Source organism: Harpia harpyja, chromosome 15 (assembly GCF_026419915.1).
Source record: "Harpia harpyja isolate bHarHar1 chromosome 15, bHarHar1 primary haplotype, whole genome shotgun sequence".
In the NCBI taxonomy this organism is placed as follows: domain Eukaryota; kingdom Metazoa; phylum Chordata; class Aves; order Accipitriformes; family Accipitridae; genus Harpia; species Harpia harpyja.
In genome coordinates this window covers 27,402,791-27,430,227 of record NC_068954.1, presented here as the reverse complement: position 1 = coordinate 27,430,227, position 27,437 = coordinate 27,402,791, and the positions used below count along the sequence as shown (strand labels likewise).

General features: G+C 38.2%; 1 protein-coding gene across 2 annotated transcripts in view; it reads left to right on the top strand.

Moving 5' to 3' along the window:
* Window positions 1-27,437, top strand: part of HMGCLL1 (3-hydroxymethyl-3-methylglutaryl-CoA lyase like 1) — an 88,981-nt gene that overhangs the window by 12,240 nt on the left and 49,304 nt on the right. Inside the window, exons 2-5 of one of the 2 annotated variants that reach the window (XM_052809266.1) lie at window positions 11,740-11,817; window positions 12,815-12,922; window positions 21,197-21,292; window positions 23,098-23,238. In XM_052809266.1, coding sequence (XP_052665226.1) covers window positions 11,740-11,817; window positions 12,815-12,922; window positions 21,197-21,292; window positions 23,098-23,238 — 423 coding nt within the window. Of the gene's footprint in view, window positions 1-11,739; window positions 11,818-12,814; window positions 12,923-21,196; window positions 21,293-23,097; window positions 23,247-27,437 lie in introns of both variants that reach the window. The other variant, XM_052809265.1, reaches the window with a different exon arrangement.

The window sequence follows — 27,437 nt, the reverse complement described above, 5'->3', positions numbered from 1 at the left end:
TGTCAATGTATTCGTTTTTCCCCCTATTGATATCCCGAAGTACTATAAAGGGCAAATTACTTTCACATGTTGGTCTTGTAAGGATGATCATGCCTCTGCTTTTTCAATGTGTGTGGAAAAACACCACTCTTTCTGCCTTCTAGAATTCTGTCTTCAGTCTTGCCTGTAAAACACCATACACACCATAATACTATTACCATAAATAATAGTAAAGGAAAGTGTGGGAGGTTTTGGCTCCAGTGTCATCAGTATGCTGTTGATCTCAGTTCTCTGTATCCTTTTCATCCAGCCCAGATGGCAGAGTATAATTGCTTTTCCAGGCTTTGACCAAGATAGGGATATGGATGAAAGTGCGTTGGCTGCAAATCAACTTGGTTAATGGAGAAATGCTGCTTGTTAGCCAAGGGAAGCATTTAGGGAAATAGAAAAAGGTAATGTATACACCATGTCCTGAAAATACATTTTTAATTTTTGCTAAAGTGACCGGCTGTGTTGGCCTCTTACTAACAACAGAGGCCTCTAGTACCATTTATTATTAATGATTCCATTGTAACACAAGTCTAACTGTGGTTATCTATGCCTCTGCTACCACCTGACTCTATTAATACATTCCCTTCGTGATTATTTTGCTAGTTATCCAAAATTATCTGTGACTACAGCACATCTATCTGCTTTTAGGGTGCATGAACTGTTAGCTGTAATTGACACTTCTATTCAAACCTCTGCGATTCCACGTGCTCTACATTTGTTGAAAATAGCATCAAATGTTTTTTAGAAGATGGGAAGTCAACTTGTCAGTGATAATTCAGAAAGTTCAGACTCATCCAGGAGACTGTTATTTGACAGATTTGGTCTATTTTTTTGTTCAGCCAAATTGTGAATGATTTTATGTAAAATACAGACGTGAATATTAAAGAAGTGGTTTCTTTGTTTTCAGAGGTTGTGAACAGTCTTTGGGCTTGATTGTATCCTTCTGAGTATTTGTCCTGTAATGCTACTACTTTTTTAGATCATCCAACATCATGGCAGAGAATTGGACATGGTTTGCAGTTGCTCTTAGAACTAGCTGCTCCTTCTGTTAGACATTCAGTCCCCAGTTCCTGAGATTTCCTTTTTGCAGCGCTGTCAAAACAGCAGTTTCAGTCTGCCTGTGGAATTTTCTGATCCACTGGAGCTCGCATTCAGCAAATTTTAAGCCATGACCACCAGAAATGTTTTGTGTGACTCTCTATTGACATGTAATAAGTTGTTGTCCTTGGCAGTATAGTTAGAATGTAGCATGGACTGTCATGATTTTGATGATCACCATTTAAAATGAGTAACTTTATGCAATTCAAGCATTCATGTTTCTTACCTTTGCTTATTAAAGGGAAAAGCTTCTAGGGGTCTGTAACTACCTTCACATCACAGTAATTTTTATACATATTTTCCAGTATACTTTCACTCGCTTTGTTTAAACTATCAAAATATTTGAAGAACAATAAGATTCAAAAACAAGAAAATATGTAAATTAATAATAAATCTAGAATGTTGATATTTATATGCCTATATTTCCCCTAAATATTTATTTCTAATATTTGAAATAATACTAATAATTGTATTTTAGGTAATAATGACATTATGTATGTTTCTTCATGAATATTTGTATTTTGAATAGGTAGTCTTAACAGATTTTGCTCTTTATCATTATGTAAAGTGGGAAATACAGCTTTTATTCATTTTCTATCCAGCATAGCCATTACTGTGTAGGTGAGATAAAAACACTGGTTGTGTTCTATCATTTCACTGTATCTGTGCTTTGCACAGTTTTGGGGGTTGAAAGCAATATATGAAAAGTTATAAAGCAAGGACTTAATCAGTACTGAAGCTTAAGAATATAGGCAAGCAATTCATGGTTTTATATACTGCTACTGGGAAGAACACATGCCCAGTTTAGTAGTTCAGTGTAGGTCTTCAATCTTGGAAGAAATACTGTTACATTCTGTGTTGTCTTCAAATAGTAGAGAAATCAAGAAGAAAATCTAGTTTATGAAGAAACTGAGAAGATCATAAGAAATACAGGATAATACTGTTGCAAGATCAGTATGGTAACCCATGTAATTTGTTTGACTAAGAGTAGTAGTTTCAGAATGCATTCCAAACCCACGACATGATAAAATAACAATGAGGAATCTTTAAGCCTGTTTATTACTTCTGAACTTGGCACTTCCTCACAAAAGGGGAAAATGAGGAGTAGTCTAAGAATGAACGCCAGTTTAGTCTTTGATGTGATATGAAAAGTACAACAGAAAACAGCTTTCATCCTTTCATGTACTTAAAAATGTATTAATAAATTATTAGAGACTATTCTTATGCTTTTAAAATAAAATTGAAAGTAGACACCTCCAAACAGTATTAAAATATATGACTACCCTTTCAATTAAACTAAATGGAAAGAGCCAGGGTTTCAGTGTGTGTGTATTCATAGTTCAAGCCGAGTTCACCTGAATTGGTTATACAAGGCAAATTATATGTTGGAGGGAGCTGCAGGTTTTGTTTGCATTTCTGAGTGACTAAGCACATCTGCTGTAAGCGAAAGGGTAAATTCCAAATCATAGAAAACAATATTCGGTAGGTGTTTCACACAAAGTATGTAAGAGTTGACCTCTTCTGATCTAGTATAAAGGAAAACAGTCTGAGAAGTAAGGAATTCCTTCTCTTACTCCCTCTGTTAGACTCCTGCAGGCAGAGATCATATTGATTTATTAATTCTATAGCTCTTTTGGAAGAATGTGCTATTTTGTGTTTGGCCTGAAAGAAATGTCCTTTCATATAGAAAGGAGTTGCTTATTTTATTTGCTATGTCATGTTATGTTTTGCTAAGACCTGGGAGATAATGTGCTGTGAAATCCCTTTGTACACTTAGTACCCCTCCAGTGATTCTCTGTGCAGTAAGTGATTTAGCACAACTGTATATCATGCCTCAGTTTTCTCTTTTATAAGCGGAGTTGTATTTGTGTATCAGACAGAGCTCTTTTATTGTTAGTTGGATTTTGGTGTATTTTTTTGTGTCAAACCCTTGTTTGTTTCTTGAACAAGGAATTATCCTTTGGGATTACTCTCATAACATCTGATAGCTGTAGCCTCCACTGGGTAAGGAGATGGTGCACCAGTAATGAAAGAGAGTTAATGTACAAAGCACAAACTTTCAGACGTAGTTTATGACTGCTGCTGCTCTAATCTGGAATGTGATATTACTGGCCTCCATCAACAAAGCTTCTACTTAAAGCGCTAGTCATTAACAACTACTGCACTTTCTTTTTAGGTACAGCTGGTGAAAAGGGGCAAAGAAAGGGAGAAATAGGCTGTGTTCTACTCCCAGCATGTATGACTTGGGGTAAAGAAATGCTCAAGGAGTATATATCTGAACTGGATGTCAGGCAGCAAGGATCAGATATTGCAATGAACTCTAGAATAAGAAATTCCTCTCAGTACGATTGTCAGGGAGCAGTGAGGGCTGGCAGCTCCCTAAGGGAGGGCAGCTGAGGGTGGTAACAGGGCTGGCAGGTCACCAGCCAGGGCCCAGTCCCATAGTAGCTAAGTGAGGTGAGTGGGGTAGGCATAGAGGTGGTAGCCAGGTTCAAGCAAGAGTCCAGGTCCTTGGGCAAGTTTGTTGTGATAAGGGAGGTCCAAAGTTAGAGCTGGGAGTGCAGGTCAGTCAGTCAAGGTCAGGATTTGGTGCAGTGATGGTAATCAGGGTTGGCCACGCAGCGCAGTGACTATCAGGCAGGTCTGTAGTGATGAGAGAGGCCCAAGGTCAAACTGGAAAGTCAGTCCGTGGGTGAAGGTCTGGATCAACATTGATCTGTTTACAGAGGAGTTACGGGAAAACAAGGAGGCAAGAATTCAGTTGATCTGAATTGTTTCTAATGCGTAGCTTGGGCAGAAGAGTAGAAATCATGCCAGTTTGGACCAAAGAGATGTTCTGAAATGTGGACAGATGCTGCTTAAATATCCATGTGCTACGTGTTGCCTTTCATATATATACCTGGAAAACTGTTGATGCGTAAGGCATCAGTTGCTGAGGGTATATTTTGAATTGAAATGATCTGCTACAAGGGGTAATGTTATTTCCTCTCTCTTAAATATTTATCTGTATTCCAGTGTTTCAGTGAGGAAGACCTTAGAAGCAAAGATGAAATGTGGCAGCAGGATGGATTGGGAATCATGTCAGCAAGGAAGGGTGAAAACTTAATTTAGAGTGATGAAAAGAATACATCACCTACTGAGCTCTTGGAGGAACTCAAAAGAAGTTCGTCTGATTTCTCTTGATAACTCATTAGATGATATATAGTTCATTTGAGGCAGATGTCTGCTTGGGATTAAGACATCTGAATTAGGACGTAAGTAGGTGTCTACAGCAGCTGAAGTTCCTGTGATAGCCAGTGCAGACCTAGGACAGGACTCAGTTGCCTAAACATAGGTCCCTATTGCCATTTGAAACACGTAGGATATATGAGACATCCTTAGGGGGTAGGCATATCCTGTACATTGTAAAATGCACAAGAGACCCATTTCCTGCTGGAGTGGCATTCAGTCCCCAAGCAGTTATACAGACTTGGTGATTGAGATCATCAGCCACTAGATATGAACCTGAGGATGACCTGAATTCTTTATCTCTGTCACCCATATTAAATAAAGCTCCTTCAGCTGCAATGGAAATTTAGACAGCCAGCATACCTTTAGACACCTGCATGGGGGGAACCATTTAGAAACTCAGTTCAGTTGCCTAACAGATGTGTCTGGTGCCATTTAAGATGCCCTGCAGTGTATAGACAACTTGATAGATTTGAAATGAGACCTACAGTAAATGGGCGAAGTGGGACCCATGCCCTTCCTGAGGAGCACTTGGAGGCCAGAACTCTTAAGTCATCCAGAATGACTCCAGGTACATATCTTTAGACAGCAGGAATGAGCTGAGGTTTCTTAACCTTGAGCTGAATACCACTCTTAAACCTCATCTTCTGTAGCTTTGGAAGACCTATTCTAAAGGATTTCCAAAAGAAATAGTAATATATAGATGGTATTTTTCTTTTTTAAATTTATAACTGTATGGCCAGTAGTAGTGTAGTTAAGAGTGTGACTGAAATTTTCTAGTTTTGTGTAGGAATGTTATTCTTAACACAGCAACATTTTTTTACAATCTCTTGAGCATTCCCTATTGTCATTTGTTACCTTTTGAACTGTCAGTTCATCAGAGTTCTGCTCACTTGGTAGAATTCTTTTTACGAAATATTAATTTCTAATTTCTAAATAAAAGTCATAGTTTTTTCTTATTATCTGTTAGTTAATATTATTTGCATTTCATGACCTTTGTCTTTACTATTTAAGTCCTCTTTGTAAACAGGATTACATCAAACAACTGGCCACTCCAGCAGCATAAGCATTTATAGTTTAGTTGAATTCCCCTGTGTTTAAAATCATATTTCTTCTGTTTTCATATGAATGACTTGTATTTTATTGTAAACAGCCTTGCAACAATTTAATAATTGTACTAGCAGATTATATTAGAATTTAATAATTAATGGAAATTACAGTAGAAATGTTAGAGCTATTACTTTACAATAGAAATCCCTACAGTGAATTCTTAGTCAGTTCAGATAATCTCCTGATATATGTAAATCACTACTCTCTCATGAGCTCACACAAGCCCTCTAATAAAAGTTCGAAGCACATTCAAATTAAATTTGAAGAGGTGGACTAAAGTAATACCTGTAGGTTTAATCCCCAGTATAAGAGAGACGTAGGCAGACTGGATCAGATCCAGCAAAAGGCCATGAAGATGATTAATTGATTGGAGAATCTGTCATATGAGGAGAGGCTGAGAGTGTTTAGCCTGGAGAAAAGAAGGCTCAGGGGGATGTTGTTAATATGTACAAATACCTAGTTGGGTGAGTAAAGAAGACAAAGTCAATGACAGGACAAGAGGCAATGGGCACAAACTGAAGTACAATAAATTCCATTTAAAGATCAGAAAAGTCTTTTTTTACTGTGAGGACAGTCAACACTGGAACAGGTTGCCTGGGAGTCTCCATCCTTGGAGATACTCAAGACCCAACAGAACATGGTTCTGGGCAACCTGCTTTAGCTGATCCTGCCCTGAGCTGGGGTGGTTGAACTAGATGATCTCCAGAGGTCCCTTCTGACCTCAATAATTATTTGGTTTATTCCAGATAAGTTAACTCTATATTTAACTAATTTCTGTAGTGATTTACTTGCATTTTATATTTTGCCCTCCTATGGACGATCTCCAATTGATTGAATTATTTTTTGAAGTAGGAAGCCCAAAACGAAACGGTGTTTCTACTCATTAAGTGGCAGGCTACTGTCTTATCTGTGACATCTCTGTTTATAGCCTAGGATTAGAGTTGCAATTTAATTTTCTTCTTTTTTTATTTCTTGAGAGCATGATGTTATTGACTCAGTTTGTTACTCGTTTTAATATCCCAGTCCTTTTCTATAAAATGTTTAGTCAGGTACTCTCTAACTTCTATTATTTTACAAAAATCTTTTTTCTGAGGGTCAAAATTATTAAAATGGAGAAATAAACATGATAGAATTTGTAGAGGACAACATACAAAGATTCTTTTAATTAGTCAATCAGCATCAGATACAATAAGGATAGTCCTAAGTGTTATGTTATGTATTGCTTTTATTGAAATGCGTCATATTTATTTCTCTAGTATGTCAATGGAATTTTGAATTCCAGTCCTGTTGTCTAAAGCACTAACAACTGCTTTGTTTGTGGTATTTCTATGTTATCATTCAGGTCATGAATATGCAATGATATGATAAGAAAAATGTACTTAACGAAAACTTCTCAAGTGCTGATGAGTTTTTTGGCTAGTCATGGCCTGTTCCGGGCTACTGTTCTCCCAGTGGTCATGTCAGCAGCATATGACAGAAGTTCTAGGGCGAATACTCAGTTTATCTTTACTGAGGGATTCACCAGGTGTGTCCCAGTGTTTTCTGAGTATCTGTATATATTATTCATATCTCTCAGGTGAATCTTCACCATTTTCCCCCTAGTTAACTTGGGAATTAATATGTTTTATATCTGCCTTCCAGTAGTGTGAACTATATAAACAACTCTCTGCAATACCACTTCAATCATTATTTGATTATGTACGAAGATTTTAATTTCTTCCTGTTTATTTCCTCTATGCCTTGTAAAGTTTAGAGACATCTATGTGTTCAGAAGATTGACCACTGTTTTCTTTGTTCTCCTTCCAGCAATTGTGTTATTTATCTCAGAGCGTTCTCCCAGTTTTGGGGCATTTGTCCATGTCACTGCACATATACATATGGAGTTATGATGCCACCTCCCTGCTGATCCTTGTTTAAAACTGCTCTTCTGAATAATTCTTCTTGTACAAGATGGACCTACCTTTGTTCAGTTGTCCTCTGTGCCAGAACACCACCTTGTGGAAAAGGAAAGCAGAGCTTCATCTTTGCTTGGTTAGAATGAAAAGACCTGAACCTCCAGATTCTTCTCTCTTACTTTTGGGTCCTTTCAGTTACTTTTGAGCAGCTCTGAGTAATACTTGCCAGTGCTATTAGGGCCCATATGAATGAGCTGCATGGAATAAAAATCAGAAGGCTGAAGGAACCTCAGCACCTTTACTAGACGTAGTGAAGCAGTGACAGAGCTTAAAAAAGTGTGTTTACTTAATTTGATTACATTTATGGTTAAGAAGATTATACTGCTCTAACTAAAGGTTACTAGGATTTTCTATAATAAACTTGAATTTTCAGCTATTTAGAGCTCAGGGAAAATGTTTCCATGCAGAAATTTGGCATTCGGTGTCTCAAGCTGAATGGTATGGTTTTCCTTTTTCTAATTTTTTTAAAAAGACTCTTTGGCTGCATTCTGTTTTGAGGGAGGCAGTTTTTTTGTGTTTTTATATGCTTTTTGTTCTCCCTTGGCAAGGCTAAGATACGTGGAAAAAACAAATTTTCCAGGCTCTTTGTCTTTTATGTCAGCTATTTCCTTTTTGATATTTCAAACATTGTACTTTGGTAGTCATTACTTTTTAACAGAGCCACTAAATAATTCAGTAAGCAGTCACCTCGAAGTATTACCATAACTACTTTTTATGCTTTGTTACATGAAAATACTTCATATAATACAATTTAGTAAATATTTTTTTCTGAAACAAAATGATTTACCTGACACGTTTAGTGTTTAATGTTAAGTACTTGTGTATTTCTGTAAGGTTTACCTTTTTTGGATTCTCTTAAAAGATAAAAACTATTTTTCATTTTTCTATTTATCTCTATTTATATTTTCTATTTATTATCTGTAGACCATTTAATGCCATACTTGAAGGCAAGGAAATTCTCTAAGTTTGTCTCATTGTTGGTTCTGAAAATCCTTCCTTTTACCCAAGGGGATGGTGCACATTTGAGTTAGAGTTCAGGGAACTTGATCCCTCAATTCATGAAACCGGAGTCCTGGTTAAGGTCTACTGCCATCCAAATAGTAAACAGAGAAGTGTTTAAACTCTGCCTAAGTTCTTAAAGGCTTCAGGCAGTTCTGTGGATTTGAAGCTTGCCTAGTGAAATGCGGATGGCATTGAGCCTGGCACAGAATGTGACTGGTGGCTCAGGTGACTTCAGCTGTGTTTCAAGTGATGTCAAAATACTCTGCAAGTGCGACATTGTGATCAGAAGACTTCCCAAGAAAGCAGGGAGTCTCTTTTTTTCTTCCCGACAACACTGTTAAGTACCTATCTCCAACATATTGGAAGAATGTCCTAACAGCTAGTTGCTGAGTATTCATTCATAGGACAGGTGAGATTAAGGTGAAGAGGTACTCCTTTACTCCTCTGATTCAACTTGGGCCACAGAATGGAAAAATGCTAGAGTCATCTTAGCAGAAGATGGTACATGTACTCTTATAGTCTGTAATTTGTTTCTGAGTTTTATCCAGTGATTATGCACTGTAAAATGCATAAATAGTCCACAGGGGCCTGAACCTAAGTATTCTGCCTCCCTTTTACTTGCTTGTTATCTGAGCTTCAGCAATGCAGCACGAGAGAAATTATTAGTTATGTTGGGGAGAAGGATGATCAGAACAGAATTTGTGAGATAAGTAAGAAACGGGCTGAGGAGGAAATAAGAGATAACGTTGAAAGCAGATTTATTAGACCAAAGAGACATTGCTGGTGGAGTTCCCAGGTCTTTTTTTAAAACGTGTTTCTTCTATAGCACTAACCCAAATTTTTTGAGATAATATTTGTTTGTATTAAAATAAGGTAATCATGTTAGCCCAAATGTTTTCACAAGAAAATATCAAGGTGTTAAGATCTGCTGATGACAGAAAGACAGGAGACATTATCAGTACCACACTGGATGCCACACAGGAGGAACTGAGTGACCCTGAAGACACGAGGAATCAATGTACTATAGAGGAAACTAGATGAAATTCAATGCCAAGCAAGACTCTTCTGGACTAAGAGCCAAGATGTTTACTCTAAGCTGTTAGTTCATCAGCTCGAAGAGTGTAAGGATTTGTTTCTAGTACTGCCTTGAGTTTCCACTGTGTGGCCCTTGTGAGAGTCAGCCTGTACATGGTTCTCAGTGTTGTGTTCAAGAACAGTGAATTCAAGTTGGGACTGACTAGTGGACAGGAAGGCTATAGAGAAATCATGGGGTGAGAGACCTGGACTATGGCTCAAAGAGACTGTACGCCTGTAATATCACAGATGGAGAATAAAAATCGATACTTGAATGCCTTTCTGCAATGTCCCTTCCAAACTTCTGTCCCCTATGAAATCCAAAGGCTGCAGACATTGCCTGAACGGCTGTGTGAATGGCTACTGCACGTGCTGTAGCTATGTGAACTGTTCTGTAAAGACAGGTACAGCTCTTTGATTTCAGCAAAAGTTTTACCACAGTAGGAACTGAATAGGATTTACAGGATTTGGCCTAGAAATTGAACATTTTTGCCACGGAAGTTTTATGGACATTTTTGATGCTCTAAATTAAACTTCGGTTCACATAATCTATTTTAGCTCCTTTTTTTTTTCCAGTCACAACTTTACTCATAGCGCAGCTGTGGCATTTGTCTTGTAACAGGAAGATTCTGATAATCATGAAATAACCCAGATTTATGCCCGTAGTGCTGAAGCGGTGCCATATTTGTGAAATTAACTTAAAAAAGAGAAACAATATGCAGCAGATGTGAAGGTTTTACCTTCACATTTAAGTAGGTTTATACTGTCAGTGAGTGTGGGCTTAGTACAGCCTGACAGAGTTTTAACTTACCAGATGTTCCACGTGATCAAATAGATACTATACAGCTGTTTCCCATTCTTTTTACTGGGCTCAGTTAAATACACAGTAAGTGCTCTGAAATATGTTTATTGTATTTTGGCTAGTGCTGCAGAGAGCTTACTTTTATTCACGGGCACTGAGAATGCAGGGAGAAACCAAAGGTGTTGTAGGAATGCTCATTTTCCGTTACCGTGAGGAGAAATTCGCGGCCGTTTGGTTGAAGCAACCCTGATGATACTAGCCAGGGAGGGATGAAAAATGGGTTTTTCATCTGGTTGTGGATGATGTGAGATTAGTGGCTGTATCTACGCACTGCAGAAGTGATTTCTGGTCTCCGGGCGAGCTGTGGGTCCCGCAGGCAGGAGCGGTGTCGTCCTTCCCATGGCGTTTCACTCAGGGGAGGTGGTGGGTGCAGTGGGAGCAGCTGTCCTGCAGGTAGCTCGCGCTAATCCCAGGATGGACTTTCAACACTGGAGTGGAGACGCTGGGTCCGATTCTGTATTCAGTGCAATACAGAAAACAGGGCATCTCCAGTGCTCCTGGCAAGGCTGCCTGCGTCCCTCCTGTCCGCTCCTCGGCACGGGCAGCATGCCCCAAGTAGGCCATTTGATGTGTTTTTAAAGACACACAGCTTTTGGGGGTCAGTCTAGGCAACTGCTCTGAACTGTTTCAGGACTTAAAGGCCCAGGTTACGTTAACTGCCACACCTGTCAACTTGATTCAATAACAGAGCAGCTAAATAATAAAAAAGGAAGTTTCATTTCCCTTCACTTTTCTGCTCTTGTTTCTCCTTCCTCCTCCTTCAAATCCCTGTGCTCTCCTTAGCCCTTTGACCTTACCGCTGCCTGCCTTCCTTCCTTGTTCTCCTTTAAATCCTTCTTTAAAACCTTCATCTTCAGGCAGAGGAATTACTTTCATCTTTCATTAATAATCTCTTCAACATTTCTTGATGGCTCTGTTCTTTTCAGATTTATAGCCTAGTCTTGCAAATGTTTACAGAGAAGTAACTGTTCAGTTAAATTGAGAACATTCAGTTAGAAGTTTGGAGGACTGGATCGCTCGTTGGGAAGCTTTTTGAAATGGGAATGTTTTTCACTCTGTAAAACACAATGTTCATTTATGGGTTTAGGTACATTTTTATAAAGTTGTGGCCTCAGAGGAGCAGTGGAACATGCACACAGATAACTTCTACTTTTAACTTTTATTCCCTAACTGAAGGTGTGGAACATGTTCTCACAGATTTTTAAAGGTGTATTGGGTCTGGCTGAGATGGAGTTAGTTCTCCCCATAGCAGCCCATGAACACACTTAATGTTGGCAGTATGACTTTATACCCAGAATCATATGGGAGGACAAGTTCAAGCTGTACTTTGATCTTGGTGACCTTCATTGTTTTGTGTTTCAGTATTGATTTTTATTTCAGGAATCTCAAGAATCTGGACTGCCTGAGTACATAAAGATTGTAGAAGTTGGGCCAAGGGATGGATTACAAAATGAAAAGGTAATTTTTCTCCTTTTTTTTTTTTTGGTGTGTTTTGACAGATATTGGTGTTATTTTCATTGTGCAAAACACGTACATCCTGCTAATCATGTTTCTTCCATTTTGTACTATAAATATATTTATTTCTTTTTGTATTGATAACTGTTTTGTATATTATAATAAAAGTATATAACTATTTAGCCAGATGTTAAATAATAGAATTTCTTTCTATACTTAGTTACCTAGCCTTTCTGTTACTCAACTGCCATTTCTTTTTCTGGAATTTGTCTTGTCAGTCAATAATATTCTGTCATGACATAATTGGTAAACGCCATGAAACACTGGCCATCTTTATAATATGTGTTTGTGCTACAAGTGCTACTATAGTAGGAATGGTACAATGGGTTTTGTCATACTTCCTGCTGAACAAGCATGGAAAAAAAAAGAAATTACTCTTTTGATAATATTTGCCTGAAGGGTGGGAGGGAAGCATGAAAGAAGATTGAAAGAGACTATGTAAAATAGGGTACATGTATCAAAACAGTCATCTGTTTCCACAAAGAGCAAAATGAGCTTATGTGTATCATTGTTACTGATCTCAAAGATATTAGTAGTATTAACAGAATGGAATTACTCTGCTTCAGCTGTGGAGCTTTTTTCCCCCTATTTTTCTCTGGTTGGACTATTCTGTGTTGCCGTTTCCTTTGTTGCTTCTTTGGTAGGTTGGTGTTTGGTTACTAGCTATAAGTGAGGCCAGATCTATAACCAGTTACACAGAAGTGCTTCCTCATTCTTTTATGGTGGACAAAAAATGGAGTAGGATCATGTATACTGCCTAGTGCTTTCCTTATGCCGTAGCTTCCTACTGTCAGGAAACACTATAGTTATGGTACAATGTATGGGTATAGTTCATTATTTAAAAAAAAAAAAAGTATTGATTATGTACTGAGAACATTTAACTTACAAAAGTTTCTTACCGCATGAAATACTTTACTATAGTATGTCTCCATGTCCATAGGTGATAATCCCAACCGATATAAAAATTGAGTTAATCAACCGGCTTTCCAAAACAGGCCTGCCTGCAATAGAAGTGACCAGTTTTGTTTCATCCAAATGGGTGCCTCAGGTATGTAAAATCATCACCATTCAGAACTATTTCAATTTAAATGCCACTCCATGCAGTGGAGTTTTCCACTAGTATAGCCTGTATAATTATACAAGAAAATGGAACAGAAATAATGTTTATTTGTAAAATCAGATGCTGTTGTCAGACACCATTGGCGCAGTTTTCAAGTTTTATGCTTTTATTCAGGTCAGCTGAAGTTGGGCTAATTATTAAAAAGTAGTCAAAATCGAAGAAAATTCTGAATGTGCAGAAAGCTGGTTAAATCCCTAACTCATTAGCAGCAAGAGCAGATTGCTCCAGAAGGGAAGGACCTTCTGGTCCTGGAAGGAACTGGAAGCCAAGCATGATAACAAGGGGTGCAGAGGTTGTAGCCATGTTGACCAAAGGGCAGTCCAGCAGTCCGTGAGAGCAGAGCAAGTCTGGTGAGGGTAACCAGGGCAGCCAAGAGTACACATACTCAGGTGAGTCTGCAGTGATGCGGCAGGTCCCAGGATAAGCCGGGAAGTCACGTCTGGGAGACATAGTCAGGATCCAATCAGTAAGGTACTTGGCTAAGCATGGGCTTGGTTGCTGCTGTGCAGCTGCAGTTTCTCAGGCAGGGAGGAAGCATAAGAGCATCTCAGCTTAAAAGTTGCTGTGAAGCAACTTTTGCTGTGAAGTTGAGTGAAAAGGGAGGGTAGGCCATGTTAAGACTTCTTAACAGAGCTGTTTGGGGGAGCCTCTGCTGATCTGCTTTCCAGCTTTTATTGATGAGCTCCAAGGCTGATTGAGGCTTCCCAAGTTGCTGTCTTCCTATCAATGAGCTGGCCTTGAGTGCAGGCAGCTAAACTCTTGGGAGGGCAGCACTCCAGGCCCTGATCAACAGAAATGCTGGGAGTACAATTTGCCATGATTACTACATAGGGTGTGAGAAACCTTAAATATTGTGATTGCTCTCCAAACATAAATAATTTAGCAGGTGACTCTCAATTTGCCCCTTGCAGCAGGAGGGTAGGAATTTGTATGTGTGTATGTGCAAGGGACAGCAGTAAATGGGGAGTGACAGAATTGGTCACAGGATGCTGAGTGGGGATAAGAGGTGTGGGAATGATGGATCAACACTATGAGTAAAGGGCAACTGGGATACAGGATGCTGAGTGTAGACATAATGATAAAGATTTGAGAATATGAAGCAGTTGGGATGCAGAATACTGAGTTTGACTATCCAGCCCCACTGCTGTTCATCTGATCTCTGGGGAACAGTCATGGTGGAGGAGACCTCTTGGGGAAGCAACATCAATTCAGAGACCTGGAATCAGGGCAGGAAAACCTAGATGCACAGGGCTTGTGCAAATTGGGTAAACTTCTCAGGAGTGCTCCCTAGCACCAAACCAAGGGAGTAGACTCCCCAGGCCTGGGGGTTGATGGAGTGTCATGGAAACCTGACTCTTCCCTGAAGCCAAACACCATTTTTTAATGTCTGCTGCACTTGGTACATTTCTGTGTATCTATCCACCATGCAGTCCTCCTTTTCCAAACACTAACATAAACACACACATACAAACATACATGTGCTTATGTGTTGAAGGATGCTAGTTAAGGAGAGATGTTGCAGATTCTATCCTGATTTTGAGTTTGCTCACAAAGGGGCAGTGACTTTTTGCAGTTAATAATATAGAGAAAATTCTTTACAATCAATGTTAACGTTGTACTGTGGAATGGAGGCAAAGAAAGTACTTGTGCATTTTATTTTGATCTTTATTCATGTAAACATTTAGTTGTAACTAAAGAATTGGGATGGTTGACACATCATTAATATAATTTAATGTTGTTCCTACCTCTTTTCTACTCTTCTGAGAACTAACAGTCATCAATGTAAAAAAGGAAGGTAACATACCTTTTTTTCTTTTTCCCTAAATGAAATTTCATTTTCCACATTTGGAAGTGTATTTGGAAGATCTAAATTTGGGACTTTCGTACATATAGTAGTATTTAGGCATGATAGTTATTTTGCAGATCTAGCACTCTTAGCAGCAGCCATACGGAGTTTTGATGAATCATAATAATTTTCTCATTATTTTTCCAAAATTAATTTTTACATTTGGTATAATTCAGCAGAAATCCTAGCCTTTCGGAAGTCAGCAGCAAAACTACGTTGGCATGAGGAGTGCCAGGTTTTCATCTGAGATTTAACACTGCACATTCAGGCTTAGTCCTGAAGTATAATATGTAGCTCCTGTTTTTGCAAACTTAATTATTCCCTGCAAGTAAGGAAATAAGTCAATACTTGTCTCTATTATTTAAACTCATTTTCAAGAAACCACACACTTGTTTGCACAGAAGCATTTGAGTACTTACATGTTTAGTGATGACCACACAAGTTATTTACAGAGTAAAACATGAAATTAATTCATTTGAGAAAATACTTCCATTTTTAACATGTTTGTTGCTCATCTTCTGTCAAAACATATGTCGTGGTTTAACCCCAGCCAGCAACTAAACACCACGCAGCCGCTCACTCACTCCCCCCCACCCAGTGGGATGGGGGAGAAAATCGGGAAAAGAAGCAAAACCCGTGGGTTGAGATAAGAACGGTTTAATAGAACAGAAAAGAAGAAACTAATAATGATAATGATAACACTAATAAAATGACAACAGCAATAATGAAAGGATTGGAATGTACAAATGATGCGCAGTGCAATTGCTCACCACCCGCCGACCGACACCCAGCCAGTCCCCGAGCGGCGAATCCCTGCCCCCCACTTCCCCGTTCCTATACTGGATGGGACGTCCCATGGTATGGAATACACCGTTGGCCAGTTTGGGTCAGGTGCCCTGGCTGTGTCCTGTGCCAGCTTCTTGTGCCCCTCCAGCTTTCTCGCTGGCTGGGCACGAAAAGCTGAAAAATCCTTGACATTAGTCTAAACACTACTGAGCAACAACTGAAAACATCAGTGTTATCAACATTCTTCACATACTGAACTCAAAACATAGCACTGTACCAGCTACTAGGAAGACAGTTAACTCTATCCCAGCTGAAACCAGGACAGTATCCACCCCTTATTCTATACCATTGACGTCATGCACAGTTCCCATACCTTTAGTTACATCCTGATCAATCATCACCTTTCCATTCCTTTAAGACATATGAGCAATGATATATATATATGTATACACACACAGAGATATCATTCCTTTAGTCCATGGGTCATGTTCATAAAATGTTCATTGAGTTCATTTAGTTTCCGCCTCTGGGCTCCATCTGTCGTACCAGTCTTTCTGGGCAGGAGGGATGGTGCAAAGTCCTCTCAGTCGGTAGAGCAGAATTGGGCTTCAGTGCAGTGTGACAAGCAGGTGACATTTGGCGCAGCAGGAGGATGGTGTGCACCGTTGGATTGTTGCATGCTGGAGTCAGTTCTGGTTCCATCACTACTGCGCTTTGCTCAGTTTTATTACAGTTCTTTTCTTGCTTGATCTAAGTGATTCTTACTATAGTACTATGGATATAGCACATAATTATAGTAAGGGTAACATACAGTAGCAGGGTTATATAGCAACTAATATACAGTTTAATTCTGGCTGTTCTCACCTAAAATTAAATCCCCTTGAGGCACACATCGGACTTCCCCATCTTTTCGCATCACCCACCAAGTGCACCCAGGCCCTTGAGCAAAAGCAATCCCACGAATGGGTTTACCTTTGCCTGAGGCAGGAGTAACCCAGACTGTCTTCCCTAACATATTTTTTATGTGCACTACAGGGACTTTATCCCCTTCTACAGTATGTAAAAATTCTGACTGGGCAGGGCCACCCCGATTGGCAGATCCTCTGGTGTTGACTAACCAGGTGGCTTTTGCTAAATGTGTATCCCAATGTTTGAAAGTTCCACCCCCCATTGCTCTCAATGTAGTCTTTAACAGTCCATTGTATTGCTCAATTTTCCCAGAGGCTGGTGCATGATAGGGGATATGATACACCCACTCAATGCCATGCTCTTTGGCCCAGGTGTCTATGAGGTTGTTTCGGAAATGAGTCCCGTTGTCTGACTCAATTCGTTCTGGGGTGCCATGTCGCCACAAGACTTGCTTTTCTAGGCCCAGGATAGTGTTCCGGGCGGTGACATGGGGCACAGAATATGTTTCCAGCCATCCAGTGGTTGCTTCCACCATCGTGAGCACATAGCGCTTGCCTTGGCGAGTTTGTGGGAGTGTGATATAGTCAATCTGCCAGGCTTCTCCATATTTATATTTCAGCCATCACCCTCCATACCACAGGGGCTTTAACTGCTTGGCTTGCTTAATTCCAGCACATGTTTCACATTCATGGATAACCTGTGCAATAGTGTCCATGGTCAAGTCCACCCCTCGGTCACGAGCCCATCTATATGTTGCATCTCTTCCCCGATGGCCTGAAGCATCATGGGCCCACCGAGCCATAAATAGCTCACCCTTATGTTGCCAGTCCAGGTCCATCTGAGCCACTTCAATCTTGGCAGCCTGATCCACCTGTTGGTTGTTTTGATGTTCTTCAGTGGCCCGACTCTTGGGTATGTGAGCATCTACATGACGTACTTTTACAACCAGATTCTCTAGCCGGGATGCAATATCTTGCCACAGTGCGGCAGCCCAGATGGGTTTACCTCTGCGCTGCCAGTTGCTCTGCTTCCATTGCTGTAGCCACCCCCACAGGGCATTTGCCACCATCCATGAGTCAGTATAGAGATAGAGCACTGGCCACTTTTCTCTTTCAGCAATATCTAATGCTAGCTGGATGGCTTTCACCTCTGCAAACTGACTCGATTCACCTTCTCCTTCAGCAGTTTCTGCAACTTGTCATGTAGGACTCCATACAGCAGCTTTCCACCTCCGATGCTTTCCCACGATGCGACAGGATCCGTCAGTGAACAGGGCATATTGCCTCTCATTTTCTGGCAGTTTATTATACAGCGGGGCCTCTTCAGCACGTGCCACCTCCTCCTCTGGCGACATTCCAAAATCTTTGCCTTCTGGCCAGTCCATGATCACTTCCAAAATTCCTGGGCGACTGGGGTTTCCTATGCGAGCCCGTTGTGTGATCAGTGCAATCCACTTACTCCACGTGGCATCAGTCGCGTGATGTGTAGAGACCCTCCCTTTGAACATCCAGCCCAGCACTGGCAGTCGGGGTGCTAAGAGGAGCTGTGTTTCAGTACCAACCACTTCTGAGGCAGCTTGAACTCCTTCATATGCTGCCAATATCTCTTTTTCAGTTGGAGTATAGCGAGCTTCGGATCCCCGATATCCTCGACTCCAAAACCCCAGGGGTCGGCCTCGGGTCTCCCCAGGTGCTTTCTGCCAGAGGCTCCAGGTAGGGCCATTCTCCCCAGCTGCAGTATAGAGCACATTTTTAACATCTTGTCCTGTCCGGACTGGTCCAAGGGCTACTGTGTGAACAATCTCCCGTTTAATTTGTTCAAAGGCTTGTTGTTGCTCAGGGCCCCATTGAAAATCATTCTTCTTTCGGGTCACTTGATAGAGAGGGCTTACAATCAGACTGTAATTTGGAATATGCATTCTCCAAAACCCCACGACACCTAAGAAGGCCTGTGTTTCCTTTTTATTAGTTGGTGGAGACATAGCTGCTATAAAGTTTGTCCATTTTAAACAGAGAATACATCCTGGGCCTGGACTGTATTCCAGGGTTTCCTCTGAGAAAAACATAGTACGATCATACTTTTTCTTATTCATGAGTTAGCAGAGCAAACTGTACAGCATTCTGAGGGACTCCTTTTGTTTATTTCAGTTCTCAGAATCACCAGGGAAGGGTCTAAAGGAAGGATAATAGGGGAGGGGAAGAGAACAGCGACAATGCAGAATTTTTTTTGTGTCAATGCAGGGGCAATGATATTGTGTCTGTTAAAAGCAACTAGGTTAAGTTTTTCCAAGTGCCATCAAATTTTGGCAGTTACAGCAATAAAGAATAATGTAGGTTTTTAAACATTAGAAGGAAAACTCTAAAGCAAAGGTAGATTTTTTTCTTTCTTGTTTAGTTATTTCCTTTTCTTGTGAGCCATTAGGAGTACCAAATTTAGCACAGATTTGTCAGTTTTGGAAAAAATGAGCAATCCCTTCTTATCTTAAATTCATGTCTAATACTTTATTGTAATGGCTTAATTTGTGTTTAAAATGTTTTTTATTTAAAAGATAAGATTGTGTTGCTTTGATAGGGAGCGCAGTCTTGACTGTCTTTTCTTTGCTCGTTTCTTTTTTCTTTTCATAGGTCATGGGAATAGAATTCATGGTTATGTTTAGATCACTCATTCACTTATTTCTTTTTTTAGTATTTTAAAGCCCTTTTATGGTTTCCCATCCACTGTTTTGTTTGGCAGAGATTTTTTTACTGAAAAAAGCTAGAAGAAAAAGTTCCACAGTAGCAAGGTGCCATATAAAACAGGATCCCACACCTATAATCTAAACAGCCAAAAATTATAAATACCTACCATTAGAAAGCTTATTTTTAAAGAAATTTGGAAAAGAAATATTTTATTACAATTTAAAAACTTATAACATGCAATATGTGTTAAAATGGAATTTTACTTACAGGAAAAATAATAATGGGACAAATGTAATACCTATAATATTATTTGGAACTGGCAGCTTTATACTGGTTGAAATAGTGTCATTTTGGTTTTCTAGTACATTTTAAGTCAGGCTATAATTTTAAAGTGTGGAATTAGTTCTAGCATTTGCCATTTAATGAATCATTTGGTTTCAAACATTATTCCTTGCCATGAGGAATGTAGATACTATTTATATTAAATTAAGGAATGAAAAATTGTTCTTAAAAAACTAAGGCATTACCCAATGTTTTTTTGTGAGGTTATCAGATATGTTAGGCGGTTACACTGATTTAGTTTATGTAGAAGCAATTACAAAAAGTTGCTTTGTGCCATCACTTGTTTCTTGATGAGAAATGAGTTGCGTCTGGCTATAGGACACTTTTCATACCATATATCCACTTCCTTATAGATACACGTAGAGCTTACATTTGAGAAGGCATACATGCATTTTTCTGATTTTTTTAATCCATTCATTTTCGTAGTAGGAAACCAGTTACAAGAAAATTCCAGGTTGCCAGTAATATTGTCGCTTAAATCTGGTATAATTTAATATCACATATTTAGAATTGTGATACTGCAAAGCTGTCAATAAAGTATCTGCTGAAAATAAGGAGTAATGAAAGCTTTGTAGTTCATATATCTTTTCATATGGTACTGCTCAAATGACTTTTCATCAGTGTGGAAAGAATCAGAAATCCAATTTAATATTGTTTGCTTGGAAGATTTGCTTTTATGAGAGCTGATTTAAAAAGCATTTAAAATACACTATTCATTTTTTAAAACTCAAAATCTGTAAGACATGGAATATGAGGGATATGTTTGATTAACTGTATTGTTTTTAGGCATGCACACCATTAAAAAATAAACTCATTTTTCCTCCACTTCTTTCAAGAAAATGTGCTTGTCTGAGTAATCTACAGTTTATTACATGAATAAGTCTTTGATTCATCTCCTCGATTAGTACATGGGCTGTATTTAATCTTGAGTGAGAAAAGTGTAAGAGTATCTTAAAAAGGCAGAGTTTCTTTTGTGAGGGGAGACTAAGGAAAACAAATGCTTGAATAAAGTAATGGTCTTTGACCTTTGCTATAATAAAGAAGTATTTTCTTCTTTTGAAAGAAAATTCTAAGTATATTAAAAAGTTACACTATGCAGAGATTTTGCCATATTTTTAAGGATAGGCTTGTGATTAGTCTTTTCAAATATGCTGGTTATAGTGTTCAGTAATTCAGGTTCACTTATGCTTAAGATTGTGAAGTCACATTTATCAGAATGCTGAAGTTTTCAAGATTTGGAAGGTTTTAAAATGTCAGTTATTCTGTTAATTCCACCTATTGAGTCTACTGAGGTAAGTTTAAAAGTTGCAGTAACAGTTGATGATCAGCATGATCACAAGTCTACCAATTTATGATGCAAATTGTGATTTTACAGACACACACAAAAAGAAACACCATAGAAATCTTAGCCCCAGTTCTGTATTCATATAGAACTGGAAAGCCTGCAACTCAAATACTCAAAAGTTAAGAAATCCAAAAAAAGAGTGCTTGTACAACATCAATTTAACCCCTTTGTTTTTACTCTTTTTGTATGAACTGTATGCCTAATGAAGGCAAAACCACAGTCTAAGCTGATTTCTGCTTAGCTATATCAAATCAGAAAATAACTGCTGATCAATACAAATTATTTATATATTTTAGATGGCAGATCACAAAGAAGTAATGAGGGGCATTGAGCGGCATCCTGGAGTCCAGTATCCTGTTCTCACACCTAATCTTCAAGGTTTTCATTCTGCTGTAAGTGCCTTCATAGAAGATGTCCACAATGTCCTCTTTCATGTTTCAGACATTTTCAGTTCAGTACTATAAACTATCTATTTAATGTCACGTAACCTGTCCTGTGAGAACTAAGCTATAGTTTTTTTAATTAAAAACTCTCAGTTTTCTTTGTGAAAAACGGGCAAATTCACAGAGTGATGTTAAGCTCTCTATATTCATATTTTAATGGAAGTATTCATCAAACAGTCTTTGCAAGCTTCTATAGATGATGCTTGTGTATAAAGATAATTCTTTCTCCTTCTTTGATTTGTTGGTCCTAGAAAAGTTTCTGAAGAGTGTCTTCTTATTGGAAAGTAGTGAAGAAGAGTGAGGAAAGAGTCATTTAAATGATAATGCTTTGTAGGAATGTATTAGACTTCTTAAATTCTGCATTCCATTTTGGTAGGGTTTGAAAGTTTAAATTGTTTCAGTTCATGCAAAATAAATATTCAAAATTATAGACTCAAAGTGTTTGGAATTGCAAAAATGGAGCAGTTCAGTCTTCTTAAAACATACACATTGATAGCCAAATCTTTACACTTCTTTGTTTTCTGAAAATTTTGCATGCTTCTATGCTTTTGTCTTGATATAGGACAAGCTGTATTTGGAAAGCATGCTGATTAATGGACATTTGTGGTGTAGTCTGTCATTCAGTTTCTATACTGCATATGAAATCTCTGTTAAAACAGAATCCTGTACATAGGCGAGTTAACTATCAATAGATATACAGTGCCACAACTTTGTCTGCAATGGTAGCTTGTATGAGTTGAATTAAATCTGCTATATCTCTGTACCATATTTAGTGATACCATGAAAGGAAAACAATGCAAAAGTAGTTGTAGGTGCTGAGTTCTTTCTTGCTGCTATTTTTTTTTCTTCCTTCTATTTGAAAGGATATTTGTTCCCGTAAGGGTTGCTGAAGCTTAGGTATTATCCTGCAGAAGCAGAGAGTGAAGGGAAAAGCTCCATTCTGTTTCATAGAAAAAGAGTATTATTCTCTCTGGAGAGTCAGAATTAATTAATTAGCTATTCTCCTAAGCTTAAATGTTTTCTTCTCCTATCGTTTGGCTTTCAGCATTCTAGTTTGCTTCATGTTAGTTGATTTACTGAGTACTGAGGTACTCAGTACAAGCTCAGACTAATTGCCCCTTCAGGGAAGTCACCACATTTACACATTTTCTAGACTGGTATTTGCTCTGAGACTTTTTCTCAGCAGACTCTCACATTCACATTTGCCATATTATCCATATCAACTATGACACCGAGACCAATGGAGCCCTTGATCCTAGAGTTGGCTCTAACAAGGAAATCCCTGTTGGTTATTGTTGCTGCTCTAGGCACATACAGGCACAGAGCTTTCCTAAACATGAGAATGACTTCCTGGCATTCATGAGGAATAGGCTTTGTACAGTGGATGGATATTTCAGAGTTGTTATATGATCTTTTCCTTTTTTGAAAAATGAATATGAGTATCAATCATTGTTATTTTCATAGTTGGTTCGTGTGATTTCCTACATCTTAATACCTTTATCATTTATCACTTTAAAAATATGTTTACCTAATTGCAAAGAAGAGGAAGGAAATATGCCATAGTGAATGAACTCAAAATTTGATTCAATCTGTTTGTATGTAATAGATTTTTTAAAAATTGGAATGAAACTTATGTTTTAGATATGGATGATATAATGTACTTTAAAATTCTAGAATGTCATACAGAATTAAATGCTTAACCTACACTTTTAATATAGTGTCTTGCTTCTGGTTTATTGAAATGTATTTTTCAGATCGCAGCAGGAGCTACAGAAGTCTCAGTATTTGGTGCAGCATCTGAATCTTTTAGCAAAATGAATATTAATTGTTCAATTGAAGAAAGCATAGGAAAATTTGAAGAAGTTGCTAAATCTGCAAGGAATATGAATATTCCAGTGCGTGGGTAAATACAAAGATTCTTAAGTAATACAGAGTTATCAGAGTTGCTGTTACAGGGGTTTTTTTGTACTAGTAGAAAAGTATACTACCAAATTTTTACATTTTAGATTAATTGAAATAATAGTCTTTATTGTGATTTTTTTTTTTTAAAGATTGAATATACTTAGTAATTTTGCTCTGTGTTTTGTAACTACTAATGGTGACTAGTTTTCTCTGGAAACTGAAAAAAAAGTGTTTATAAACATACACATTCTATTATACAAATCTATTTTTATCATCACAGGTGACAGAATAAAATTTATTTTGTGCTGCTGAGAACTCATAACACTGTTGCCTGCACCTTAAAAAATACCCTGCATACTTTTATTTTATGATAGTATTGATAATGTATCACTTCATACACTGTAGAATTAAGGTATAAAAGTGACAGAACAAATTTACTCCTAAGAAAAAAAATATTCTCGATATAAGTTATTCTGAAAACTCCAGGTGTTGAAGTGTGTGGAGTCTCTAGTGCGTGAAACTCTGGAATTATCTAGTATTTATCTTTCTCTGGAGTACCTTCTTTTAAACTTGAAACAATTCTGAATGGTACTCGCCCTTGAACAATCTTTCTTTTTCATTTCCATTTTCTTTTGTGTTACACGGAGCTACTTATCTAAGATTATTTGTGAAGGTCCTTGTGAATGCAAAAAGGCTTACATAGGTTCAAGGAGAAACTTAACAGTGAGATTCCTTGAGGATCATTAGTAACGCAAACTACATCATGCTCAGAAAATACCTGGACTTGAAAACAGATGGAGGTAGACAGCTCAGAGACTAAGTGCTTGAAAACCTGTCTGGGAATAAATACTGGGATGTCTCTTTCCTCCAGAAATAGTGATGAGATAATGCTACTGCTCACTTTTTGCACAGTGGTTTGGTAGTTTGAGCATTTGCATTGAGAAAGGGAGATCTGACTTCTAGTTACACCTCAGCCTCAGAGGATCACAGAGTAACAGAATGGTTTAGGTTGAGAGGGACCTCTGGAGGTCGTCTTGTCCAACCCGAGGATTTTAACACACACACATCCAACCAAGGATAGCTCATAAATGCTTGGGTCCTTTCTCCCTAGCCTGGTTATATGTTTCAGATGGAAAATCACTGAATAGAGAAGTAAGGACTTTCACTGTATTAAGAAATGATAACTTGTAGCAGAGTTTAAATGCTCTAACTAGCTGCTAATCTGTCAGGTAGAGTCAGGGTTTGCCTTCCTGAGCAACTTCTCTTATACGAGGTCCGTTGTTTGAAAGTTCTCTGCCACCACTGTTTGCCACATTTTTCTGAAACTAAATTCTGAGGTGAGAACATAACTAGCAATTTGAGTTCCCCGGGAGGATTAAGCTCAGGGATGCCTGAATTTTAGGTCTCAGGTAGGTGTGGATAAGGGAATAGACAGTCAATTCAGAAAAGACAGCATGTGCATAGCAACAAACCTTAGGCACTGGTGATCATTTTTGCACTAAACTTTTGTTTTCTGGTTTTCTCAGAAGTGTAGGCATGTCAGGCAGTATCTTCTGTTTTATATTCCTGTATTGCACTAACAAAATTCAACCAAATGGCACAATAGAGGCAACCAACCATCAAGCGAATCATCAAAGCCTGTGCATTGTATATGTTTTTGGATAGCTATGGGTGTTAACAAATGGACTTTGCAACTGGTCCAGAAGATGTAAACTGCAGGTGATGAAGAAGCCCCTGTGGTGTACTTTAGATTGATGTTGGAGCTTAAATGTTGACTTATCTTCTGTGCACTAGTTTTTACATGTTTGAGAAAGTGGCAACCTGCTGCTTTTCCTTCCACAGATTGTATTTCTAAGGCATTTGTAATATGCCAGTAGCAGTTATTCTGGCACTGATAAACTGACGTGATGGAAATGACTGTTCCTATGATAGGATTCTACAACATTCCCATACATTTGTTGTCTACTATCTGATGAACTGTGTGGCAGGGTTTTTTTCTGCACACAGCAGAATAAAATGAGAATGCAGCAGTTTGGGAACGCATGTACAGAGAGGAAGAAGTAGGAGGCAGAAAATGGTCAAATGGATGCAGAACACAAAAAAAAAGAAGAATATTATAACAATTAAGAATAAAAAGAAGGAAAACAAAGCAATGAGATGCAAAGAGAGGATTATCAAGAACCAGGTAATGAAGCAAACAGAAAAAAACAGCAGTACAGAGATGAAGAGAAATGAGATAATTGAACTCAGAGAAAGTACAATCAGATTATGTTTTAAAAGTGCTTACTTTGTGCATCCAGTACAAAGATCTGTAATTTCACTTCAGTATGCAAACCTAGGCAAAGGTCACACAGTACATGCAGGACAATTTTATTGAGTCTGTCATGCCAGATGCAGTATGTTACACAATGCTTCAACAGTGAACTGCTTAATATCAGATATGCTACAAAGTGAACAGATTCGAAGTCATGAATGAAATTGATGTAAGTTCACTTCAGCTATAGCTTTCTTCCTTAAGCTTACAGTTCTGAGTGAATCATTCAGAAGTAGGAAGCCGTTGACAGAATCATTTGATTTGTGGGAATATAGCCAAGTAAAGAACCCAATTAGGGAGGATAAGTATATTGAAGAGAAACTACATTTGTGTAGTTATCTTCATCACAGGTTATTATATTGGGAACTAATTTATCCAGTCAAAATTACAGGGTGAGGCATCAGGAGATAAGATGCTAGACTAACATTACACTTCAACAAATCAAAAATTTTAGGAGAGGACTGTCTGGTATTTGTCCAGGGGGATCTAATATAACTCAATAATAAAGTAGCTAATCTGCTGAAAATCTGCTGAAAATCTAAATTACAGTGTATGGAGCCTTATTTCATCAAAAAAACCCTAACTGAGGCAATAATTCTGAGTATTAAAACATCCACTGAATATGGATTTCAGTATATGAAAATACTGACAAGAAAGTTTTGAGCATGCTAGTAAGTTAGAAGATAAAAGAGAACTGGTTAACACAATCTGTTTGGACTTTGAGTGCATTTTTAAAAAAATCCCTCCCAGGGAGATTTTGAAGAGGCAAAATAGTAATTAATGAGAAATAAAATGTTGCTGGGGATCAGAATCTAGACAAATACGTTTTCAAGAGAATAATTACCAAGTATTGTGATACACTGAGTCTTGTTCCTGCATGTGCATACTCATTCAGATGCACTCCTCATGGGTTGCGGAGTTACAGGAATCTGTAAGAAGCATTGAGACAGAACGATTGCTCAGAAATAATAAAAAAAAGAGGATTGTTTAGTGTCCATGTACCTCAGTACTTTGTTTTAAGCTCCAGTGTACTGTCTTTTGTTGAGTAGAATTCTGAAGACCAGAAAAATAATAGCAGGAGCACGAACATAGAAATGCAGAATTCAGAAGGACTTTTTTTTAATGGTAGATCTCTCAGCAGTTGAACAAAGCTCTGGGAGGTGGACTTAAAACTTCTACTTAGTTAAAAAATGAAAATACCCATGAAGCAGCAGCATCAGTTTTGAATGCCAAATCCAGGAAGTAAATAAATCTGTTTACAACATTTCAGCTGCTTGTGAGGGGGAGGATTATGGAAGCAGACTGTCATTTCCAACTTGATTCCAGAAGACTAAACCATAATTTTCTCTGGTACTAACACCCAACAAAAGCCTGCACTACTACAGGGAGTTCATTAGGACTTCAGTGGAAGTAGTTCATTAGTTCCCAAACATTGCAGTAAATTTAGACGACTTGTGAGGTTTTACATTGTATTGTTTACATTGTATTGTACATATAAAACACAGGGCTTCTCTTCCTCAATGAAAAAAGGTATGGAAAAGATAATCAGAAAGTAAAACTTAAACAGAGATTTCATAGAAATATTCAGTGCAATCAAGGTGACTTTTTCCTGGCCATAAAATAATCAAAAAAGAATCAGCTATCAAAGCCTGCGATTTATGATCTTGATTTATGTTCCCATATTTAGCTGCTACTAGAGAAGCTGCTTTTAGTGACAGATAAAATAAATGGCATTTTTGTATCCCAGTTCCATGCAAAATTCTCTAAATGCTGAGACAGTCAAAGTTGCTCTTTATGCTTTATATCCTGATCTCTGAGTATCACATAGACAAGTCAAGCAGGGGCAGAATCTGACAGTTTCAGAAATTGAAATTTGGG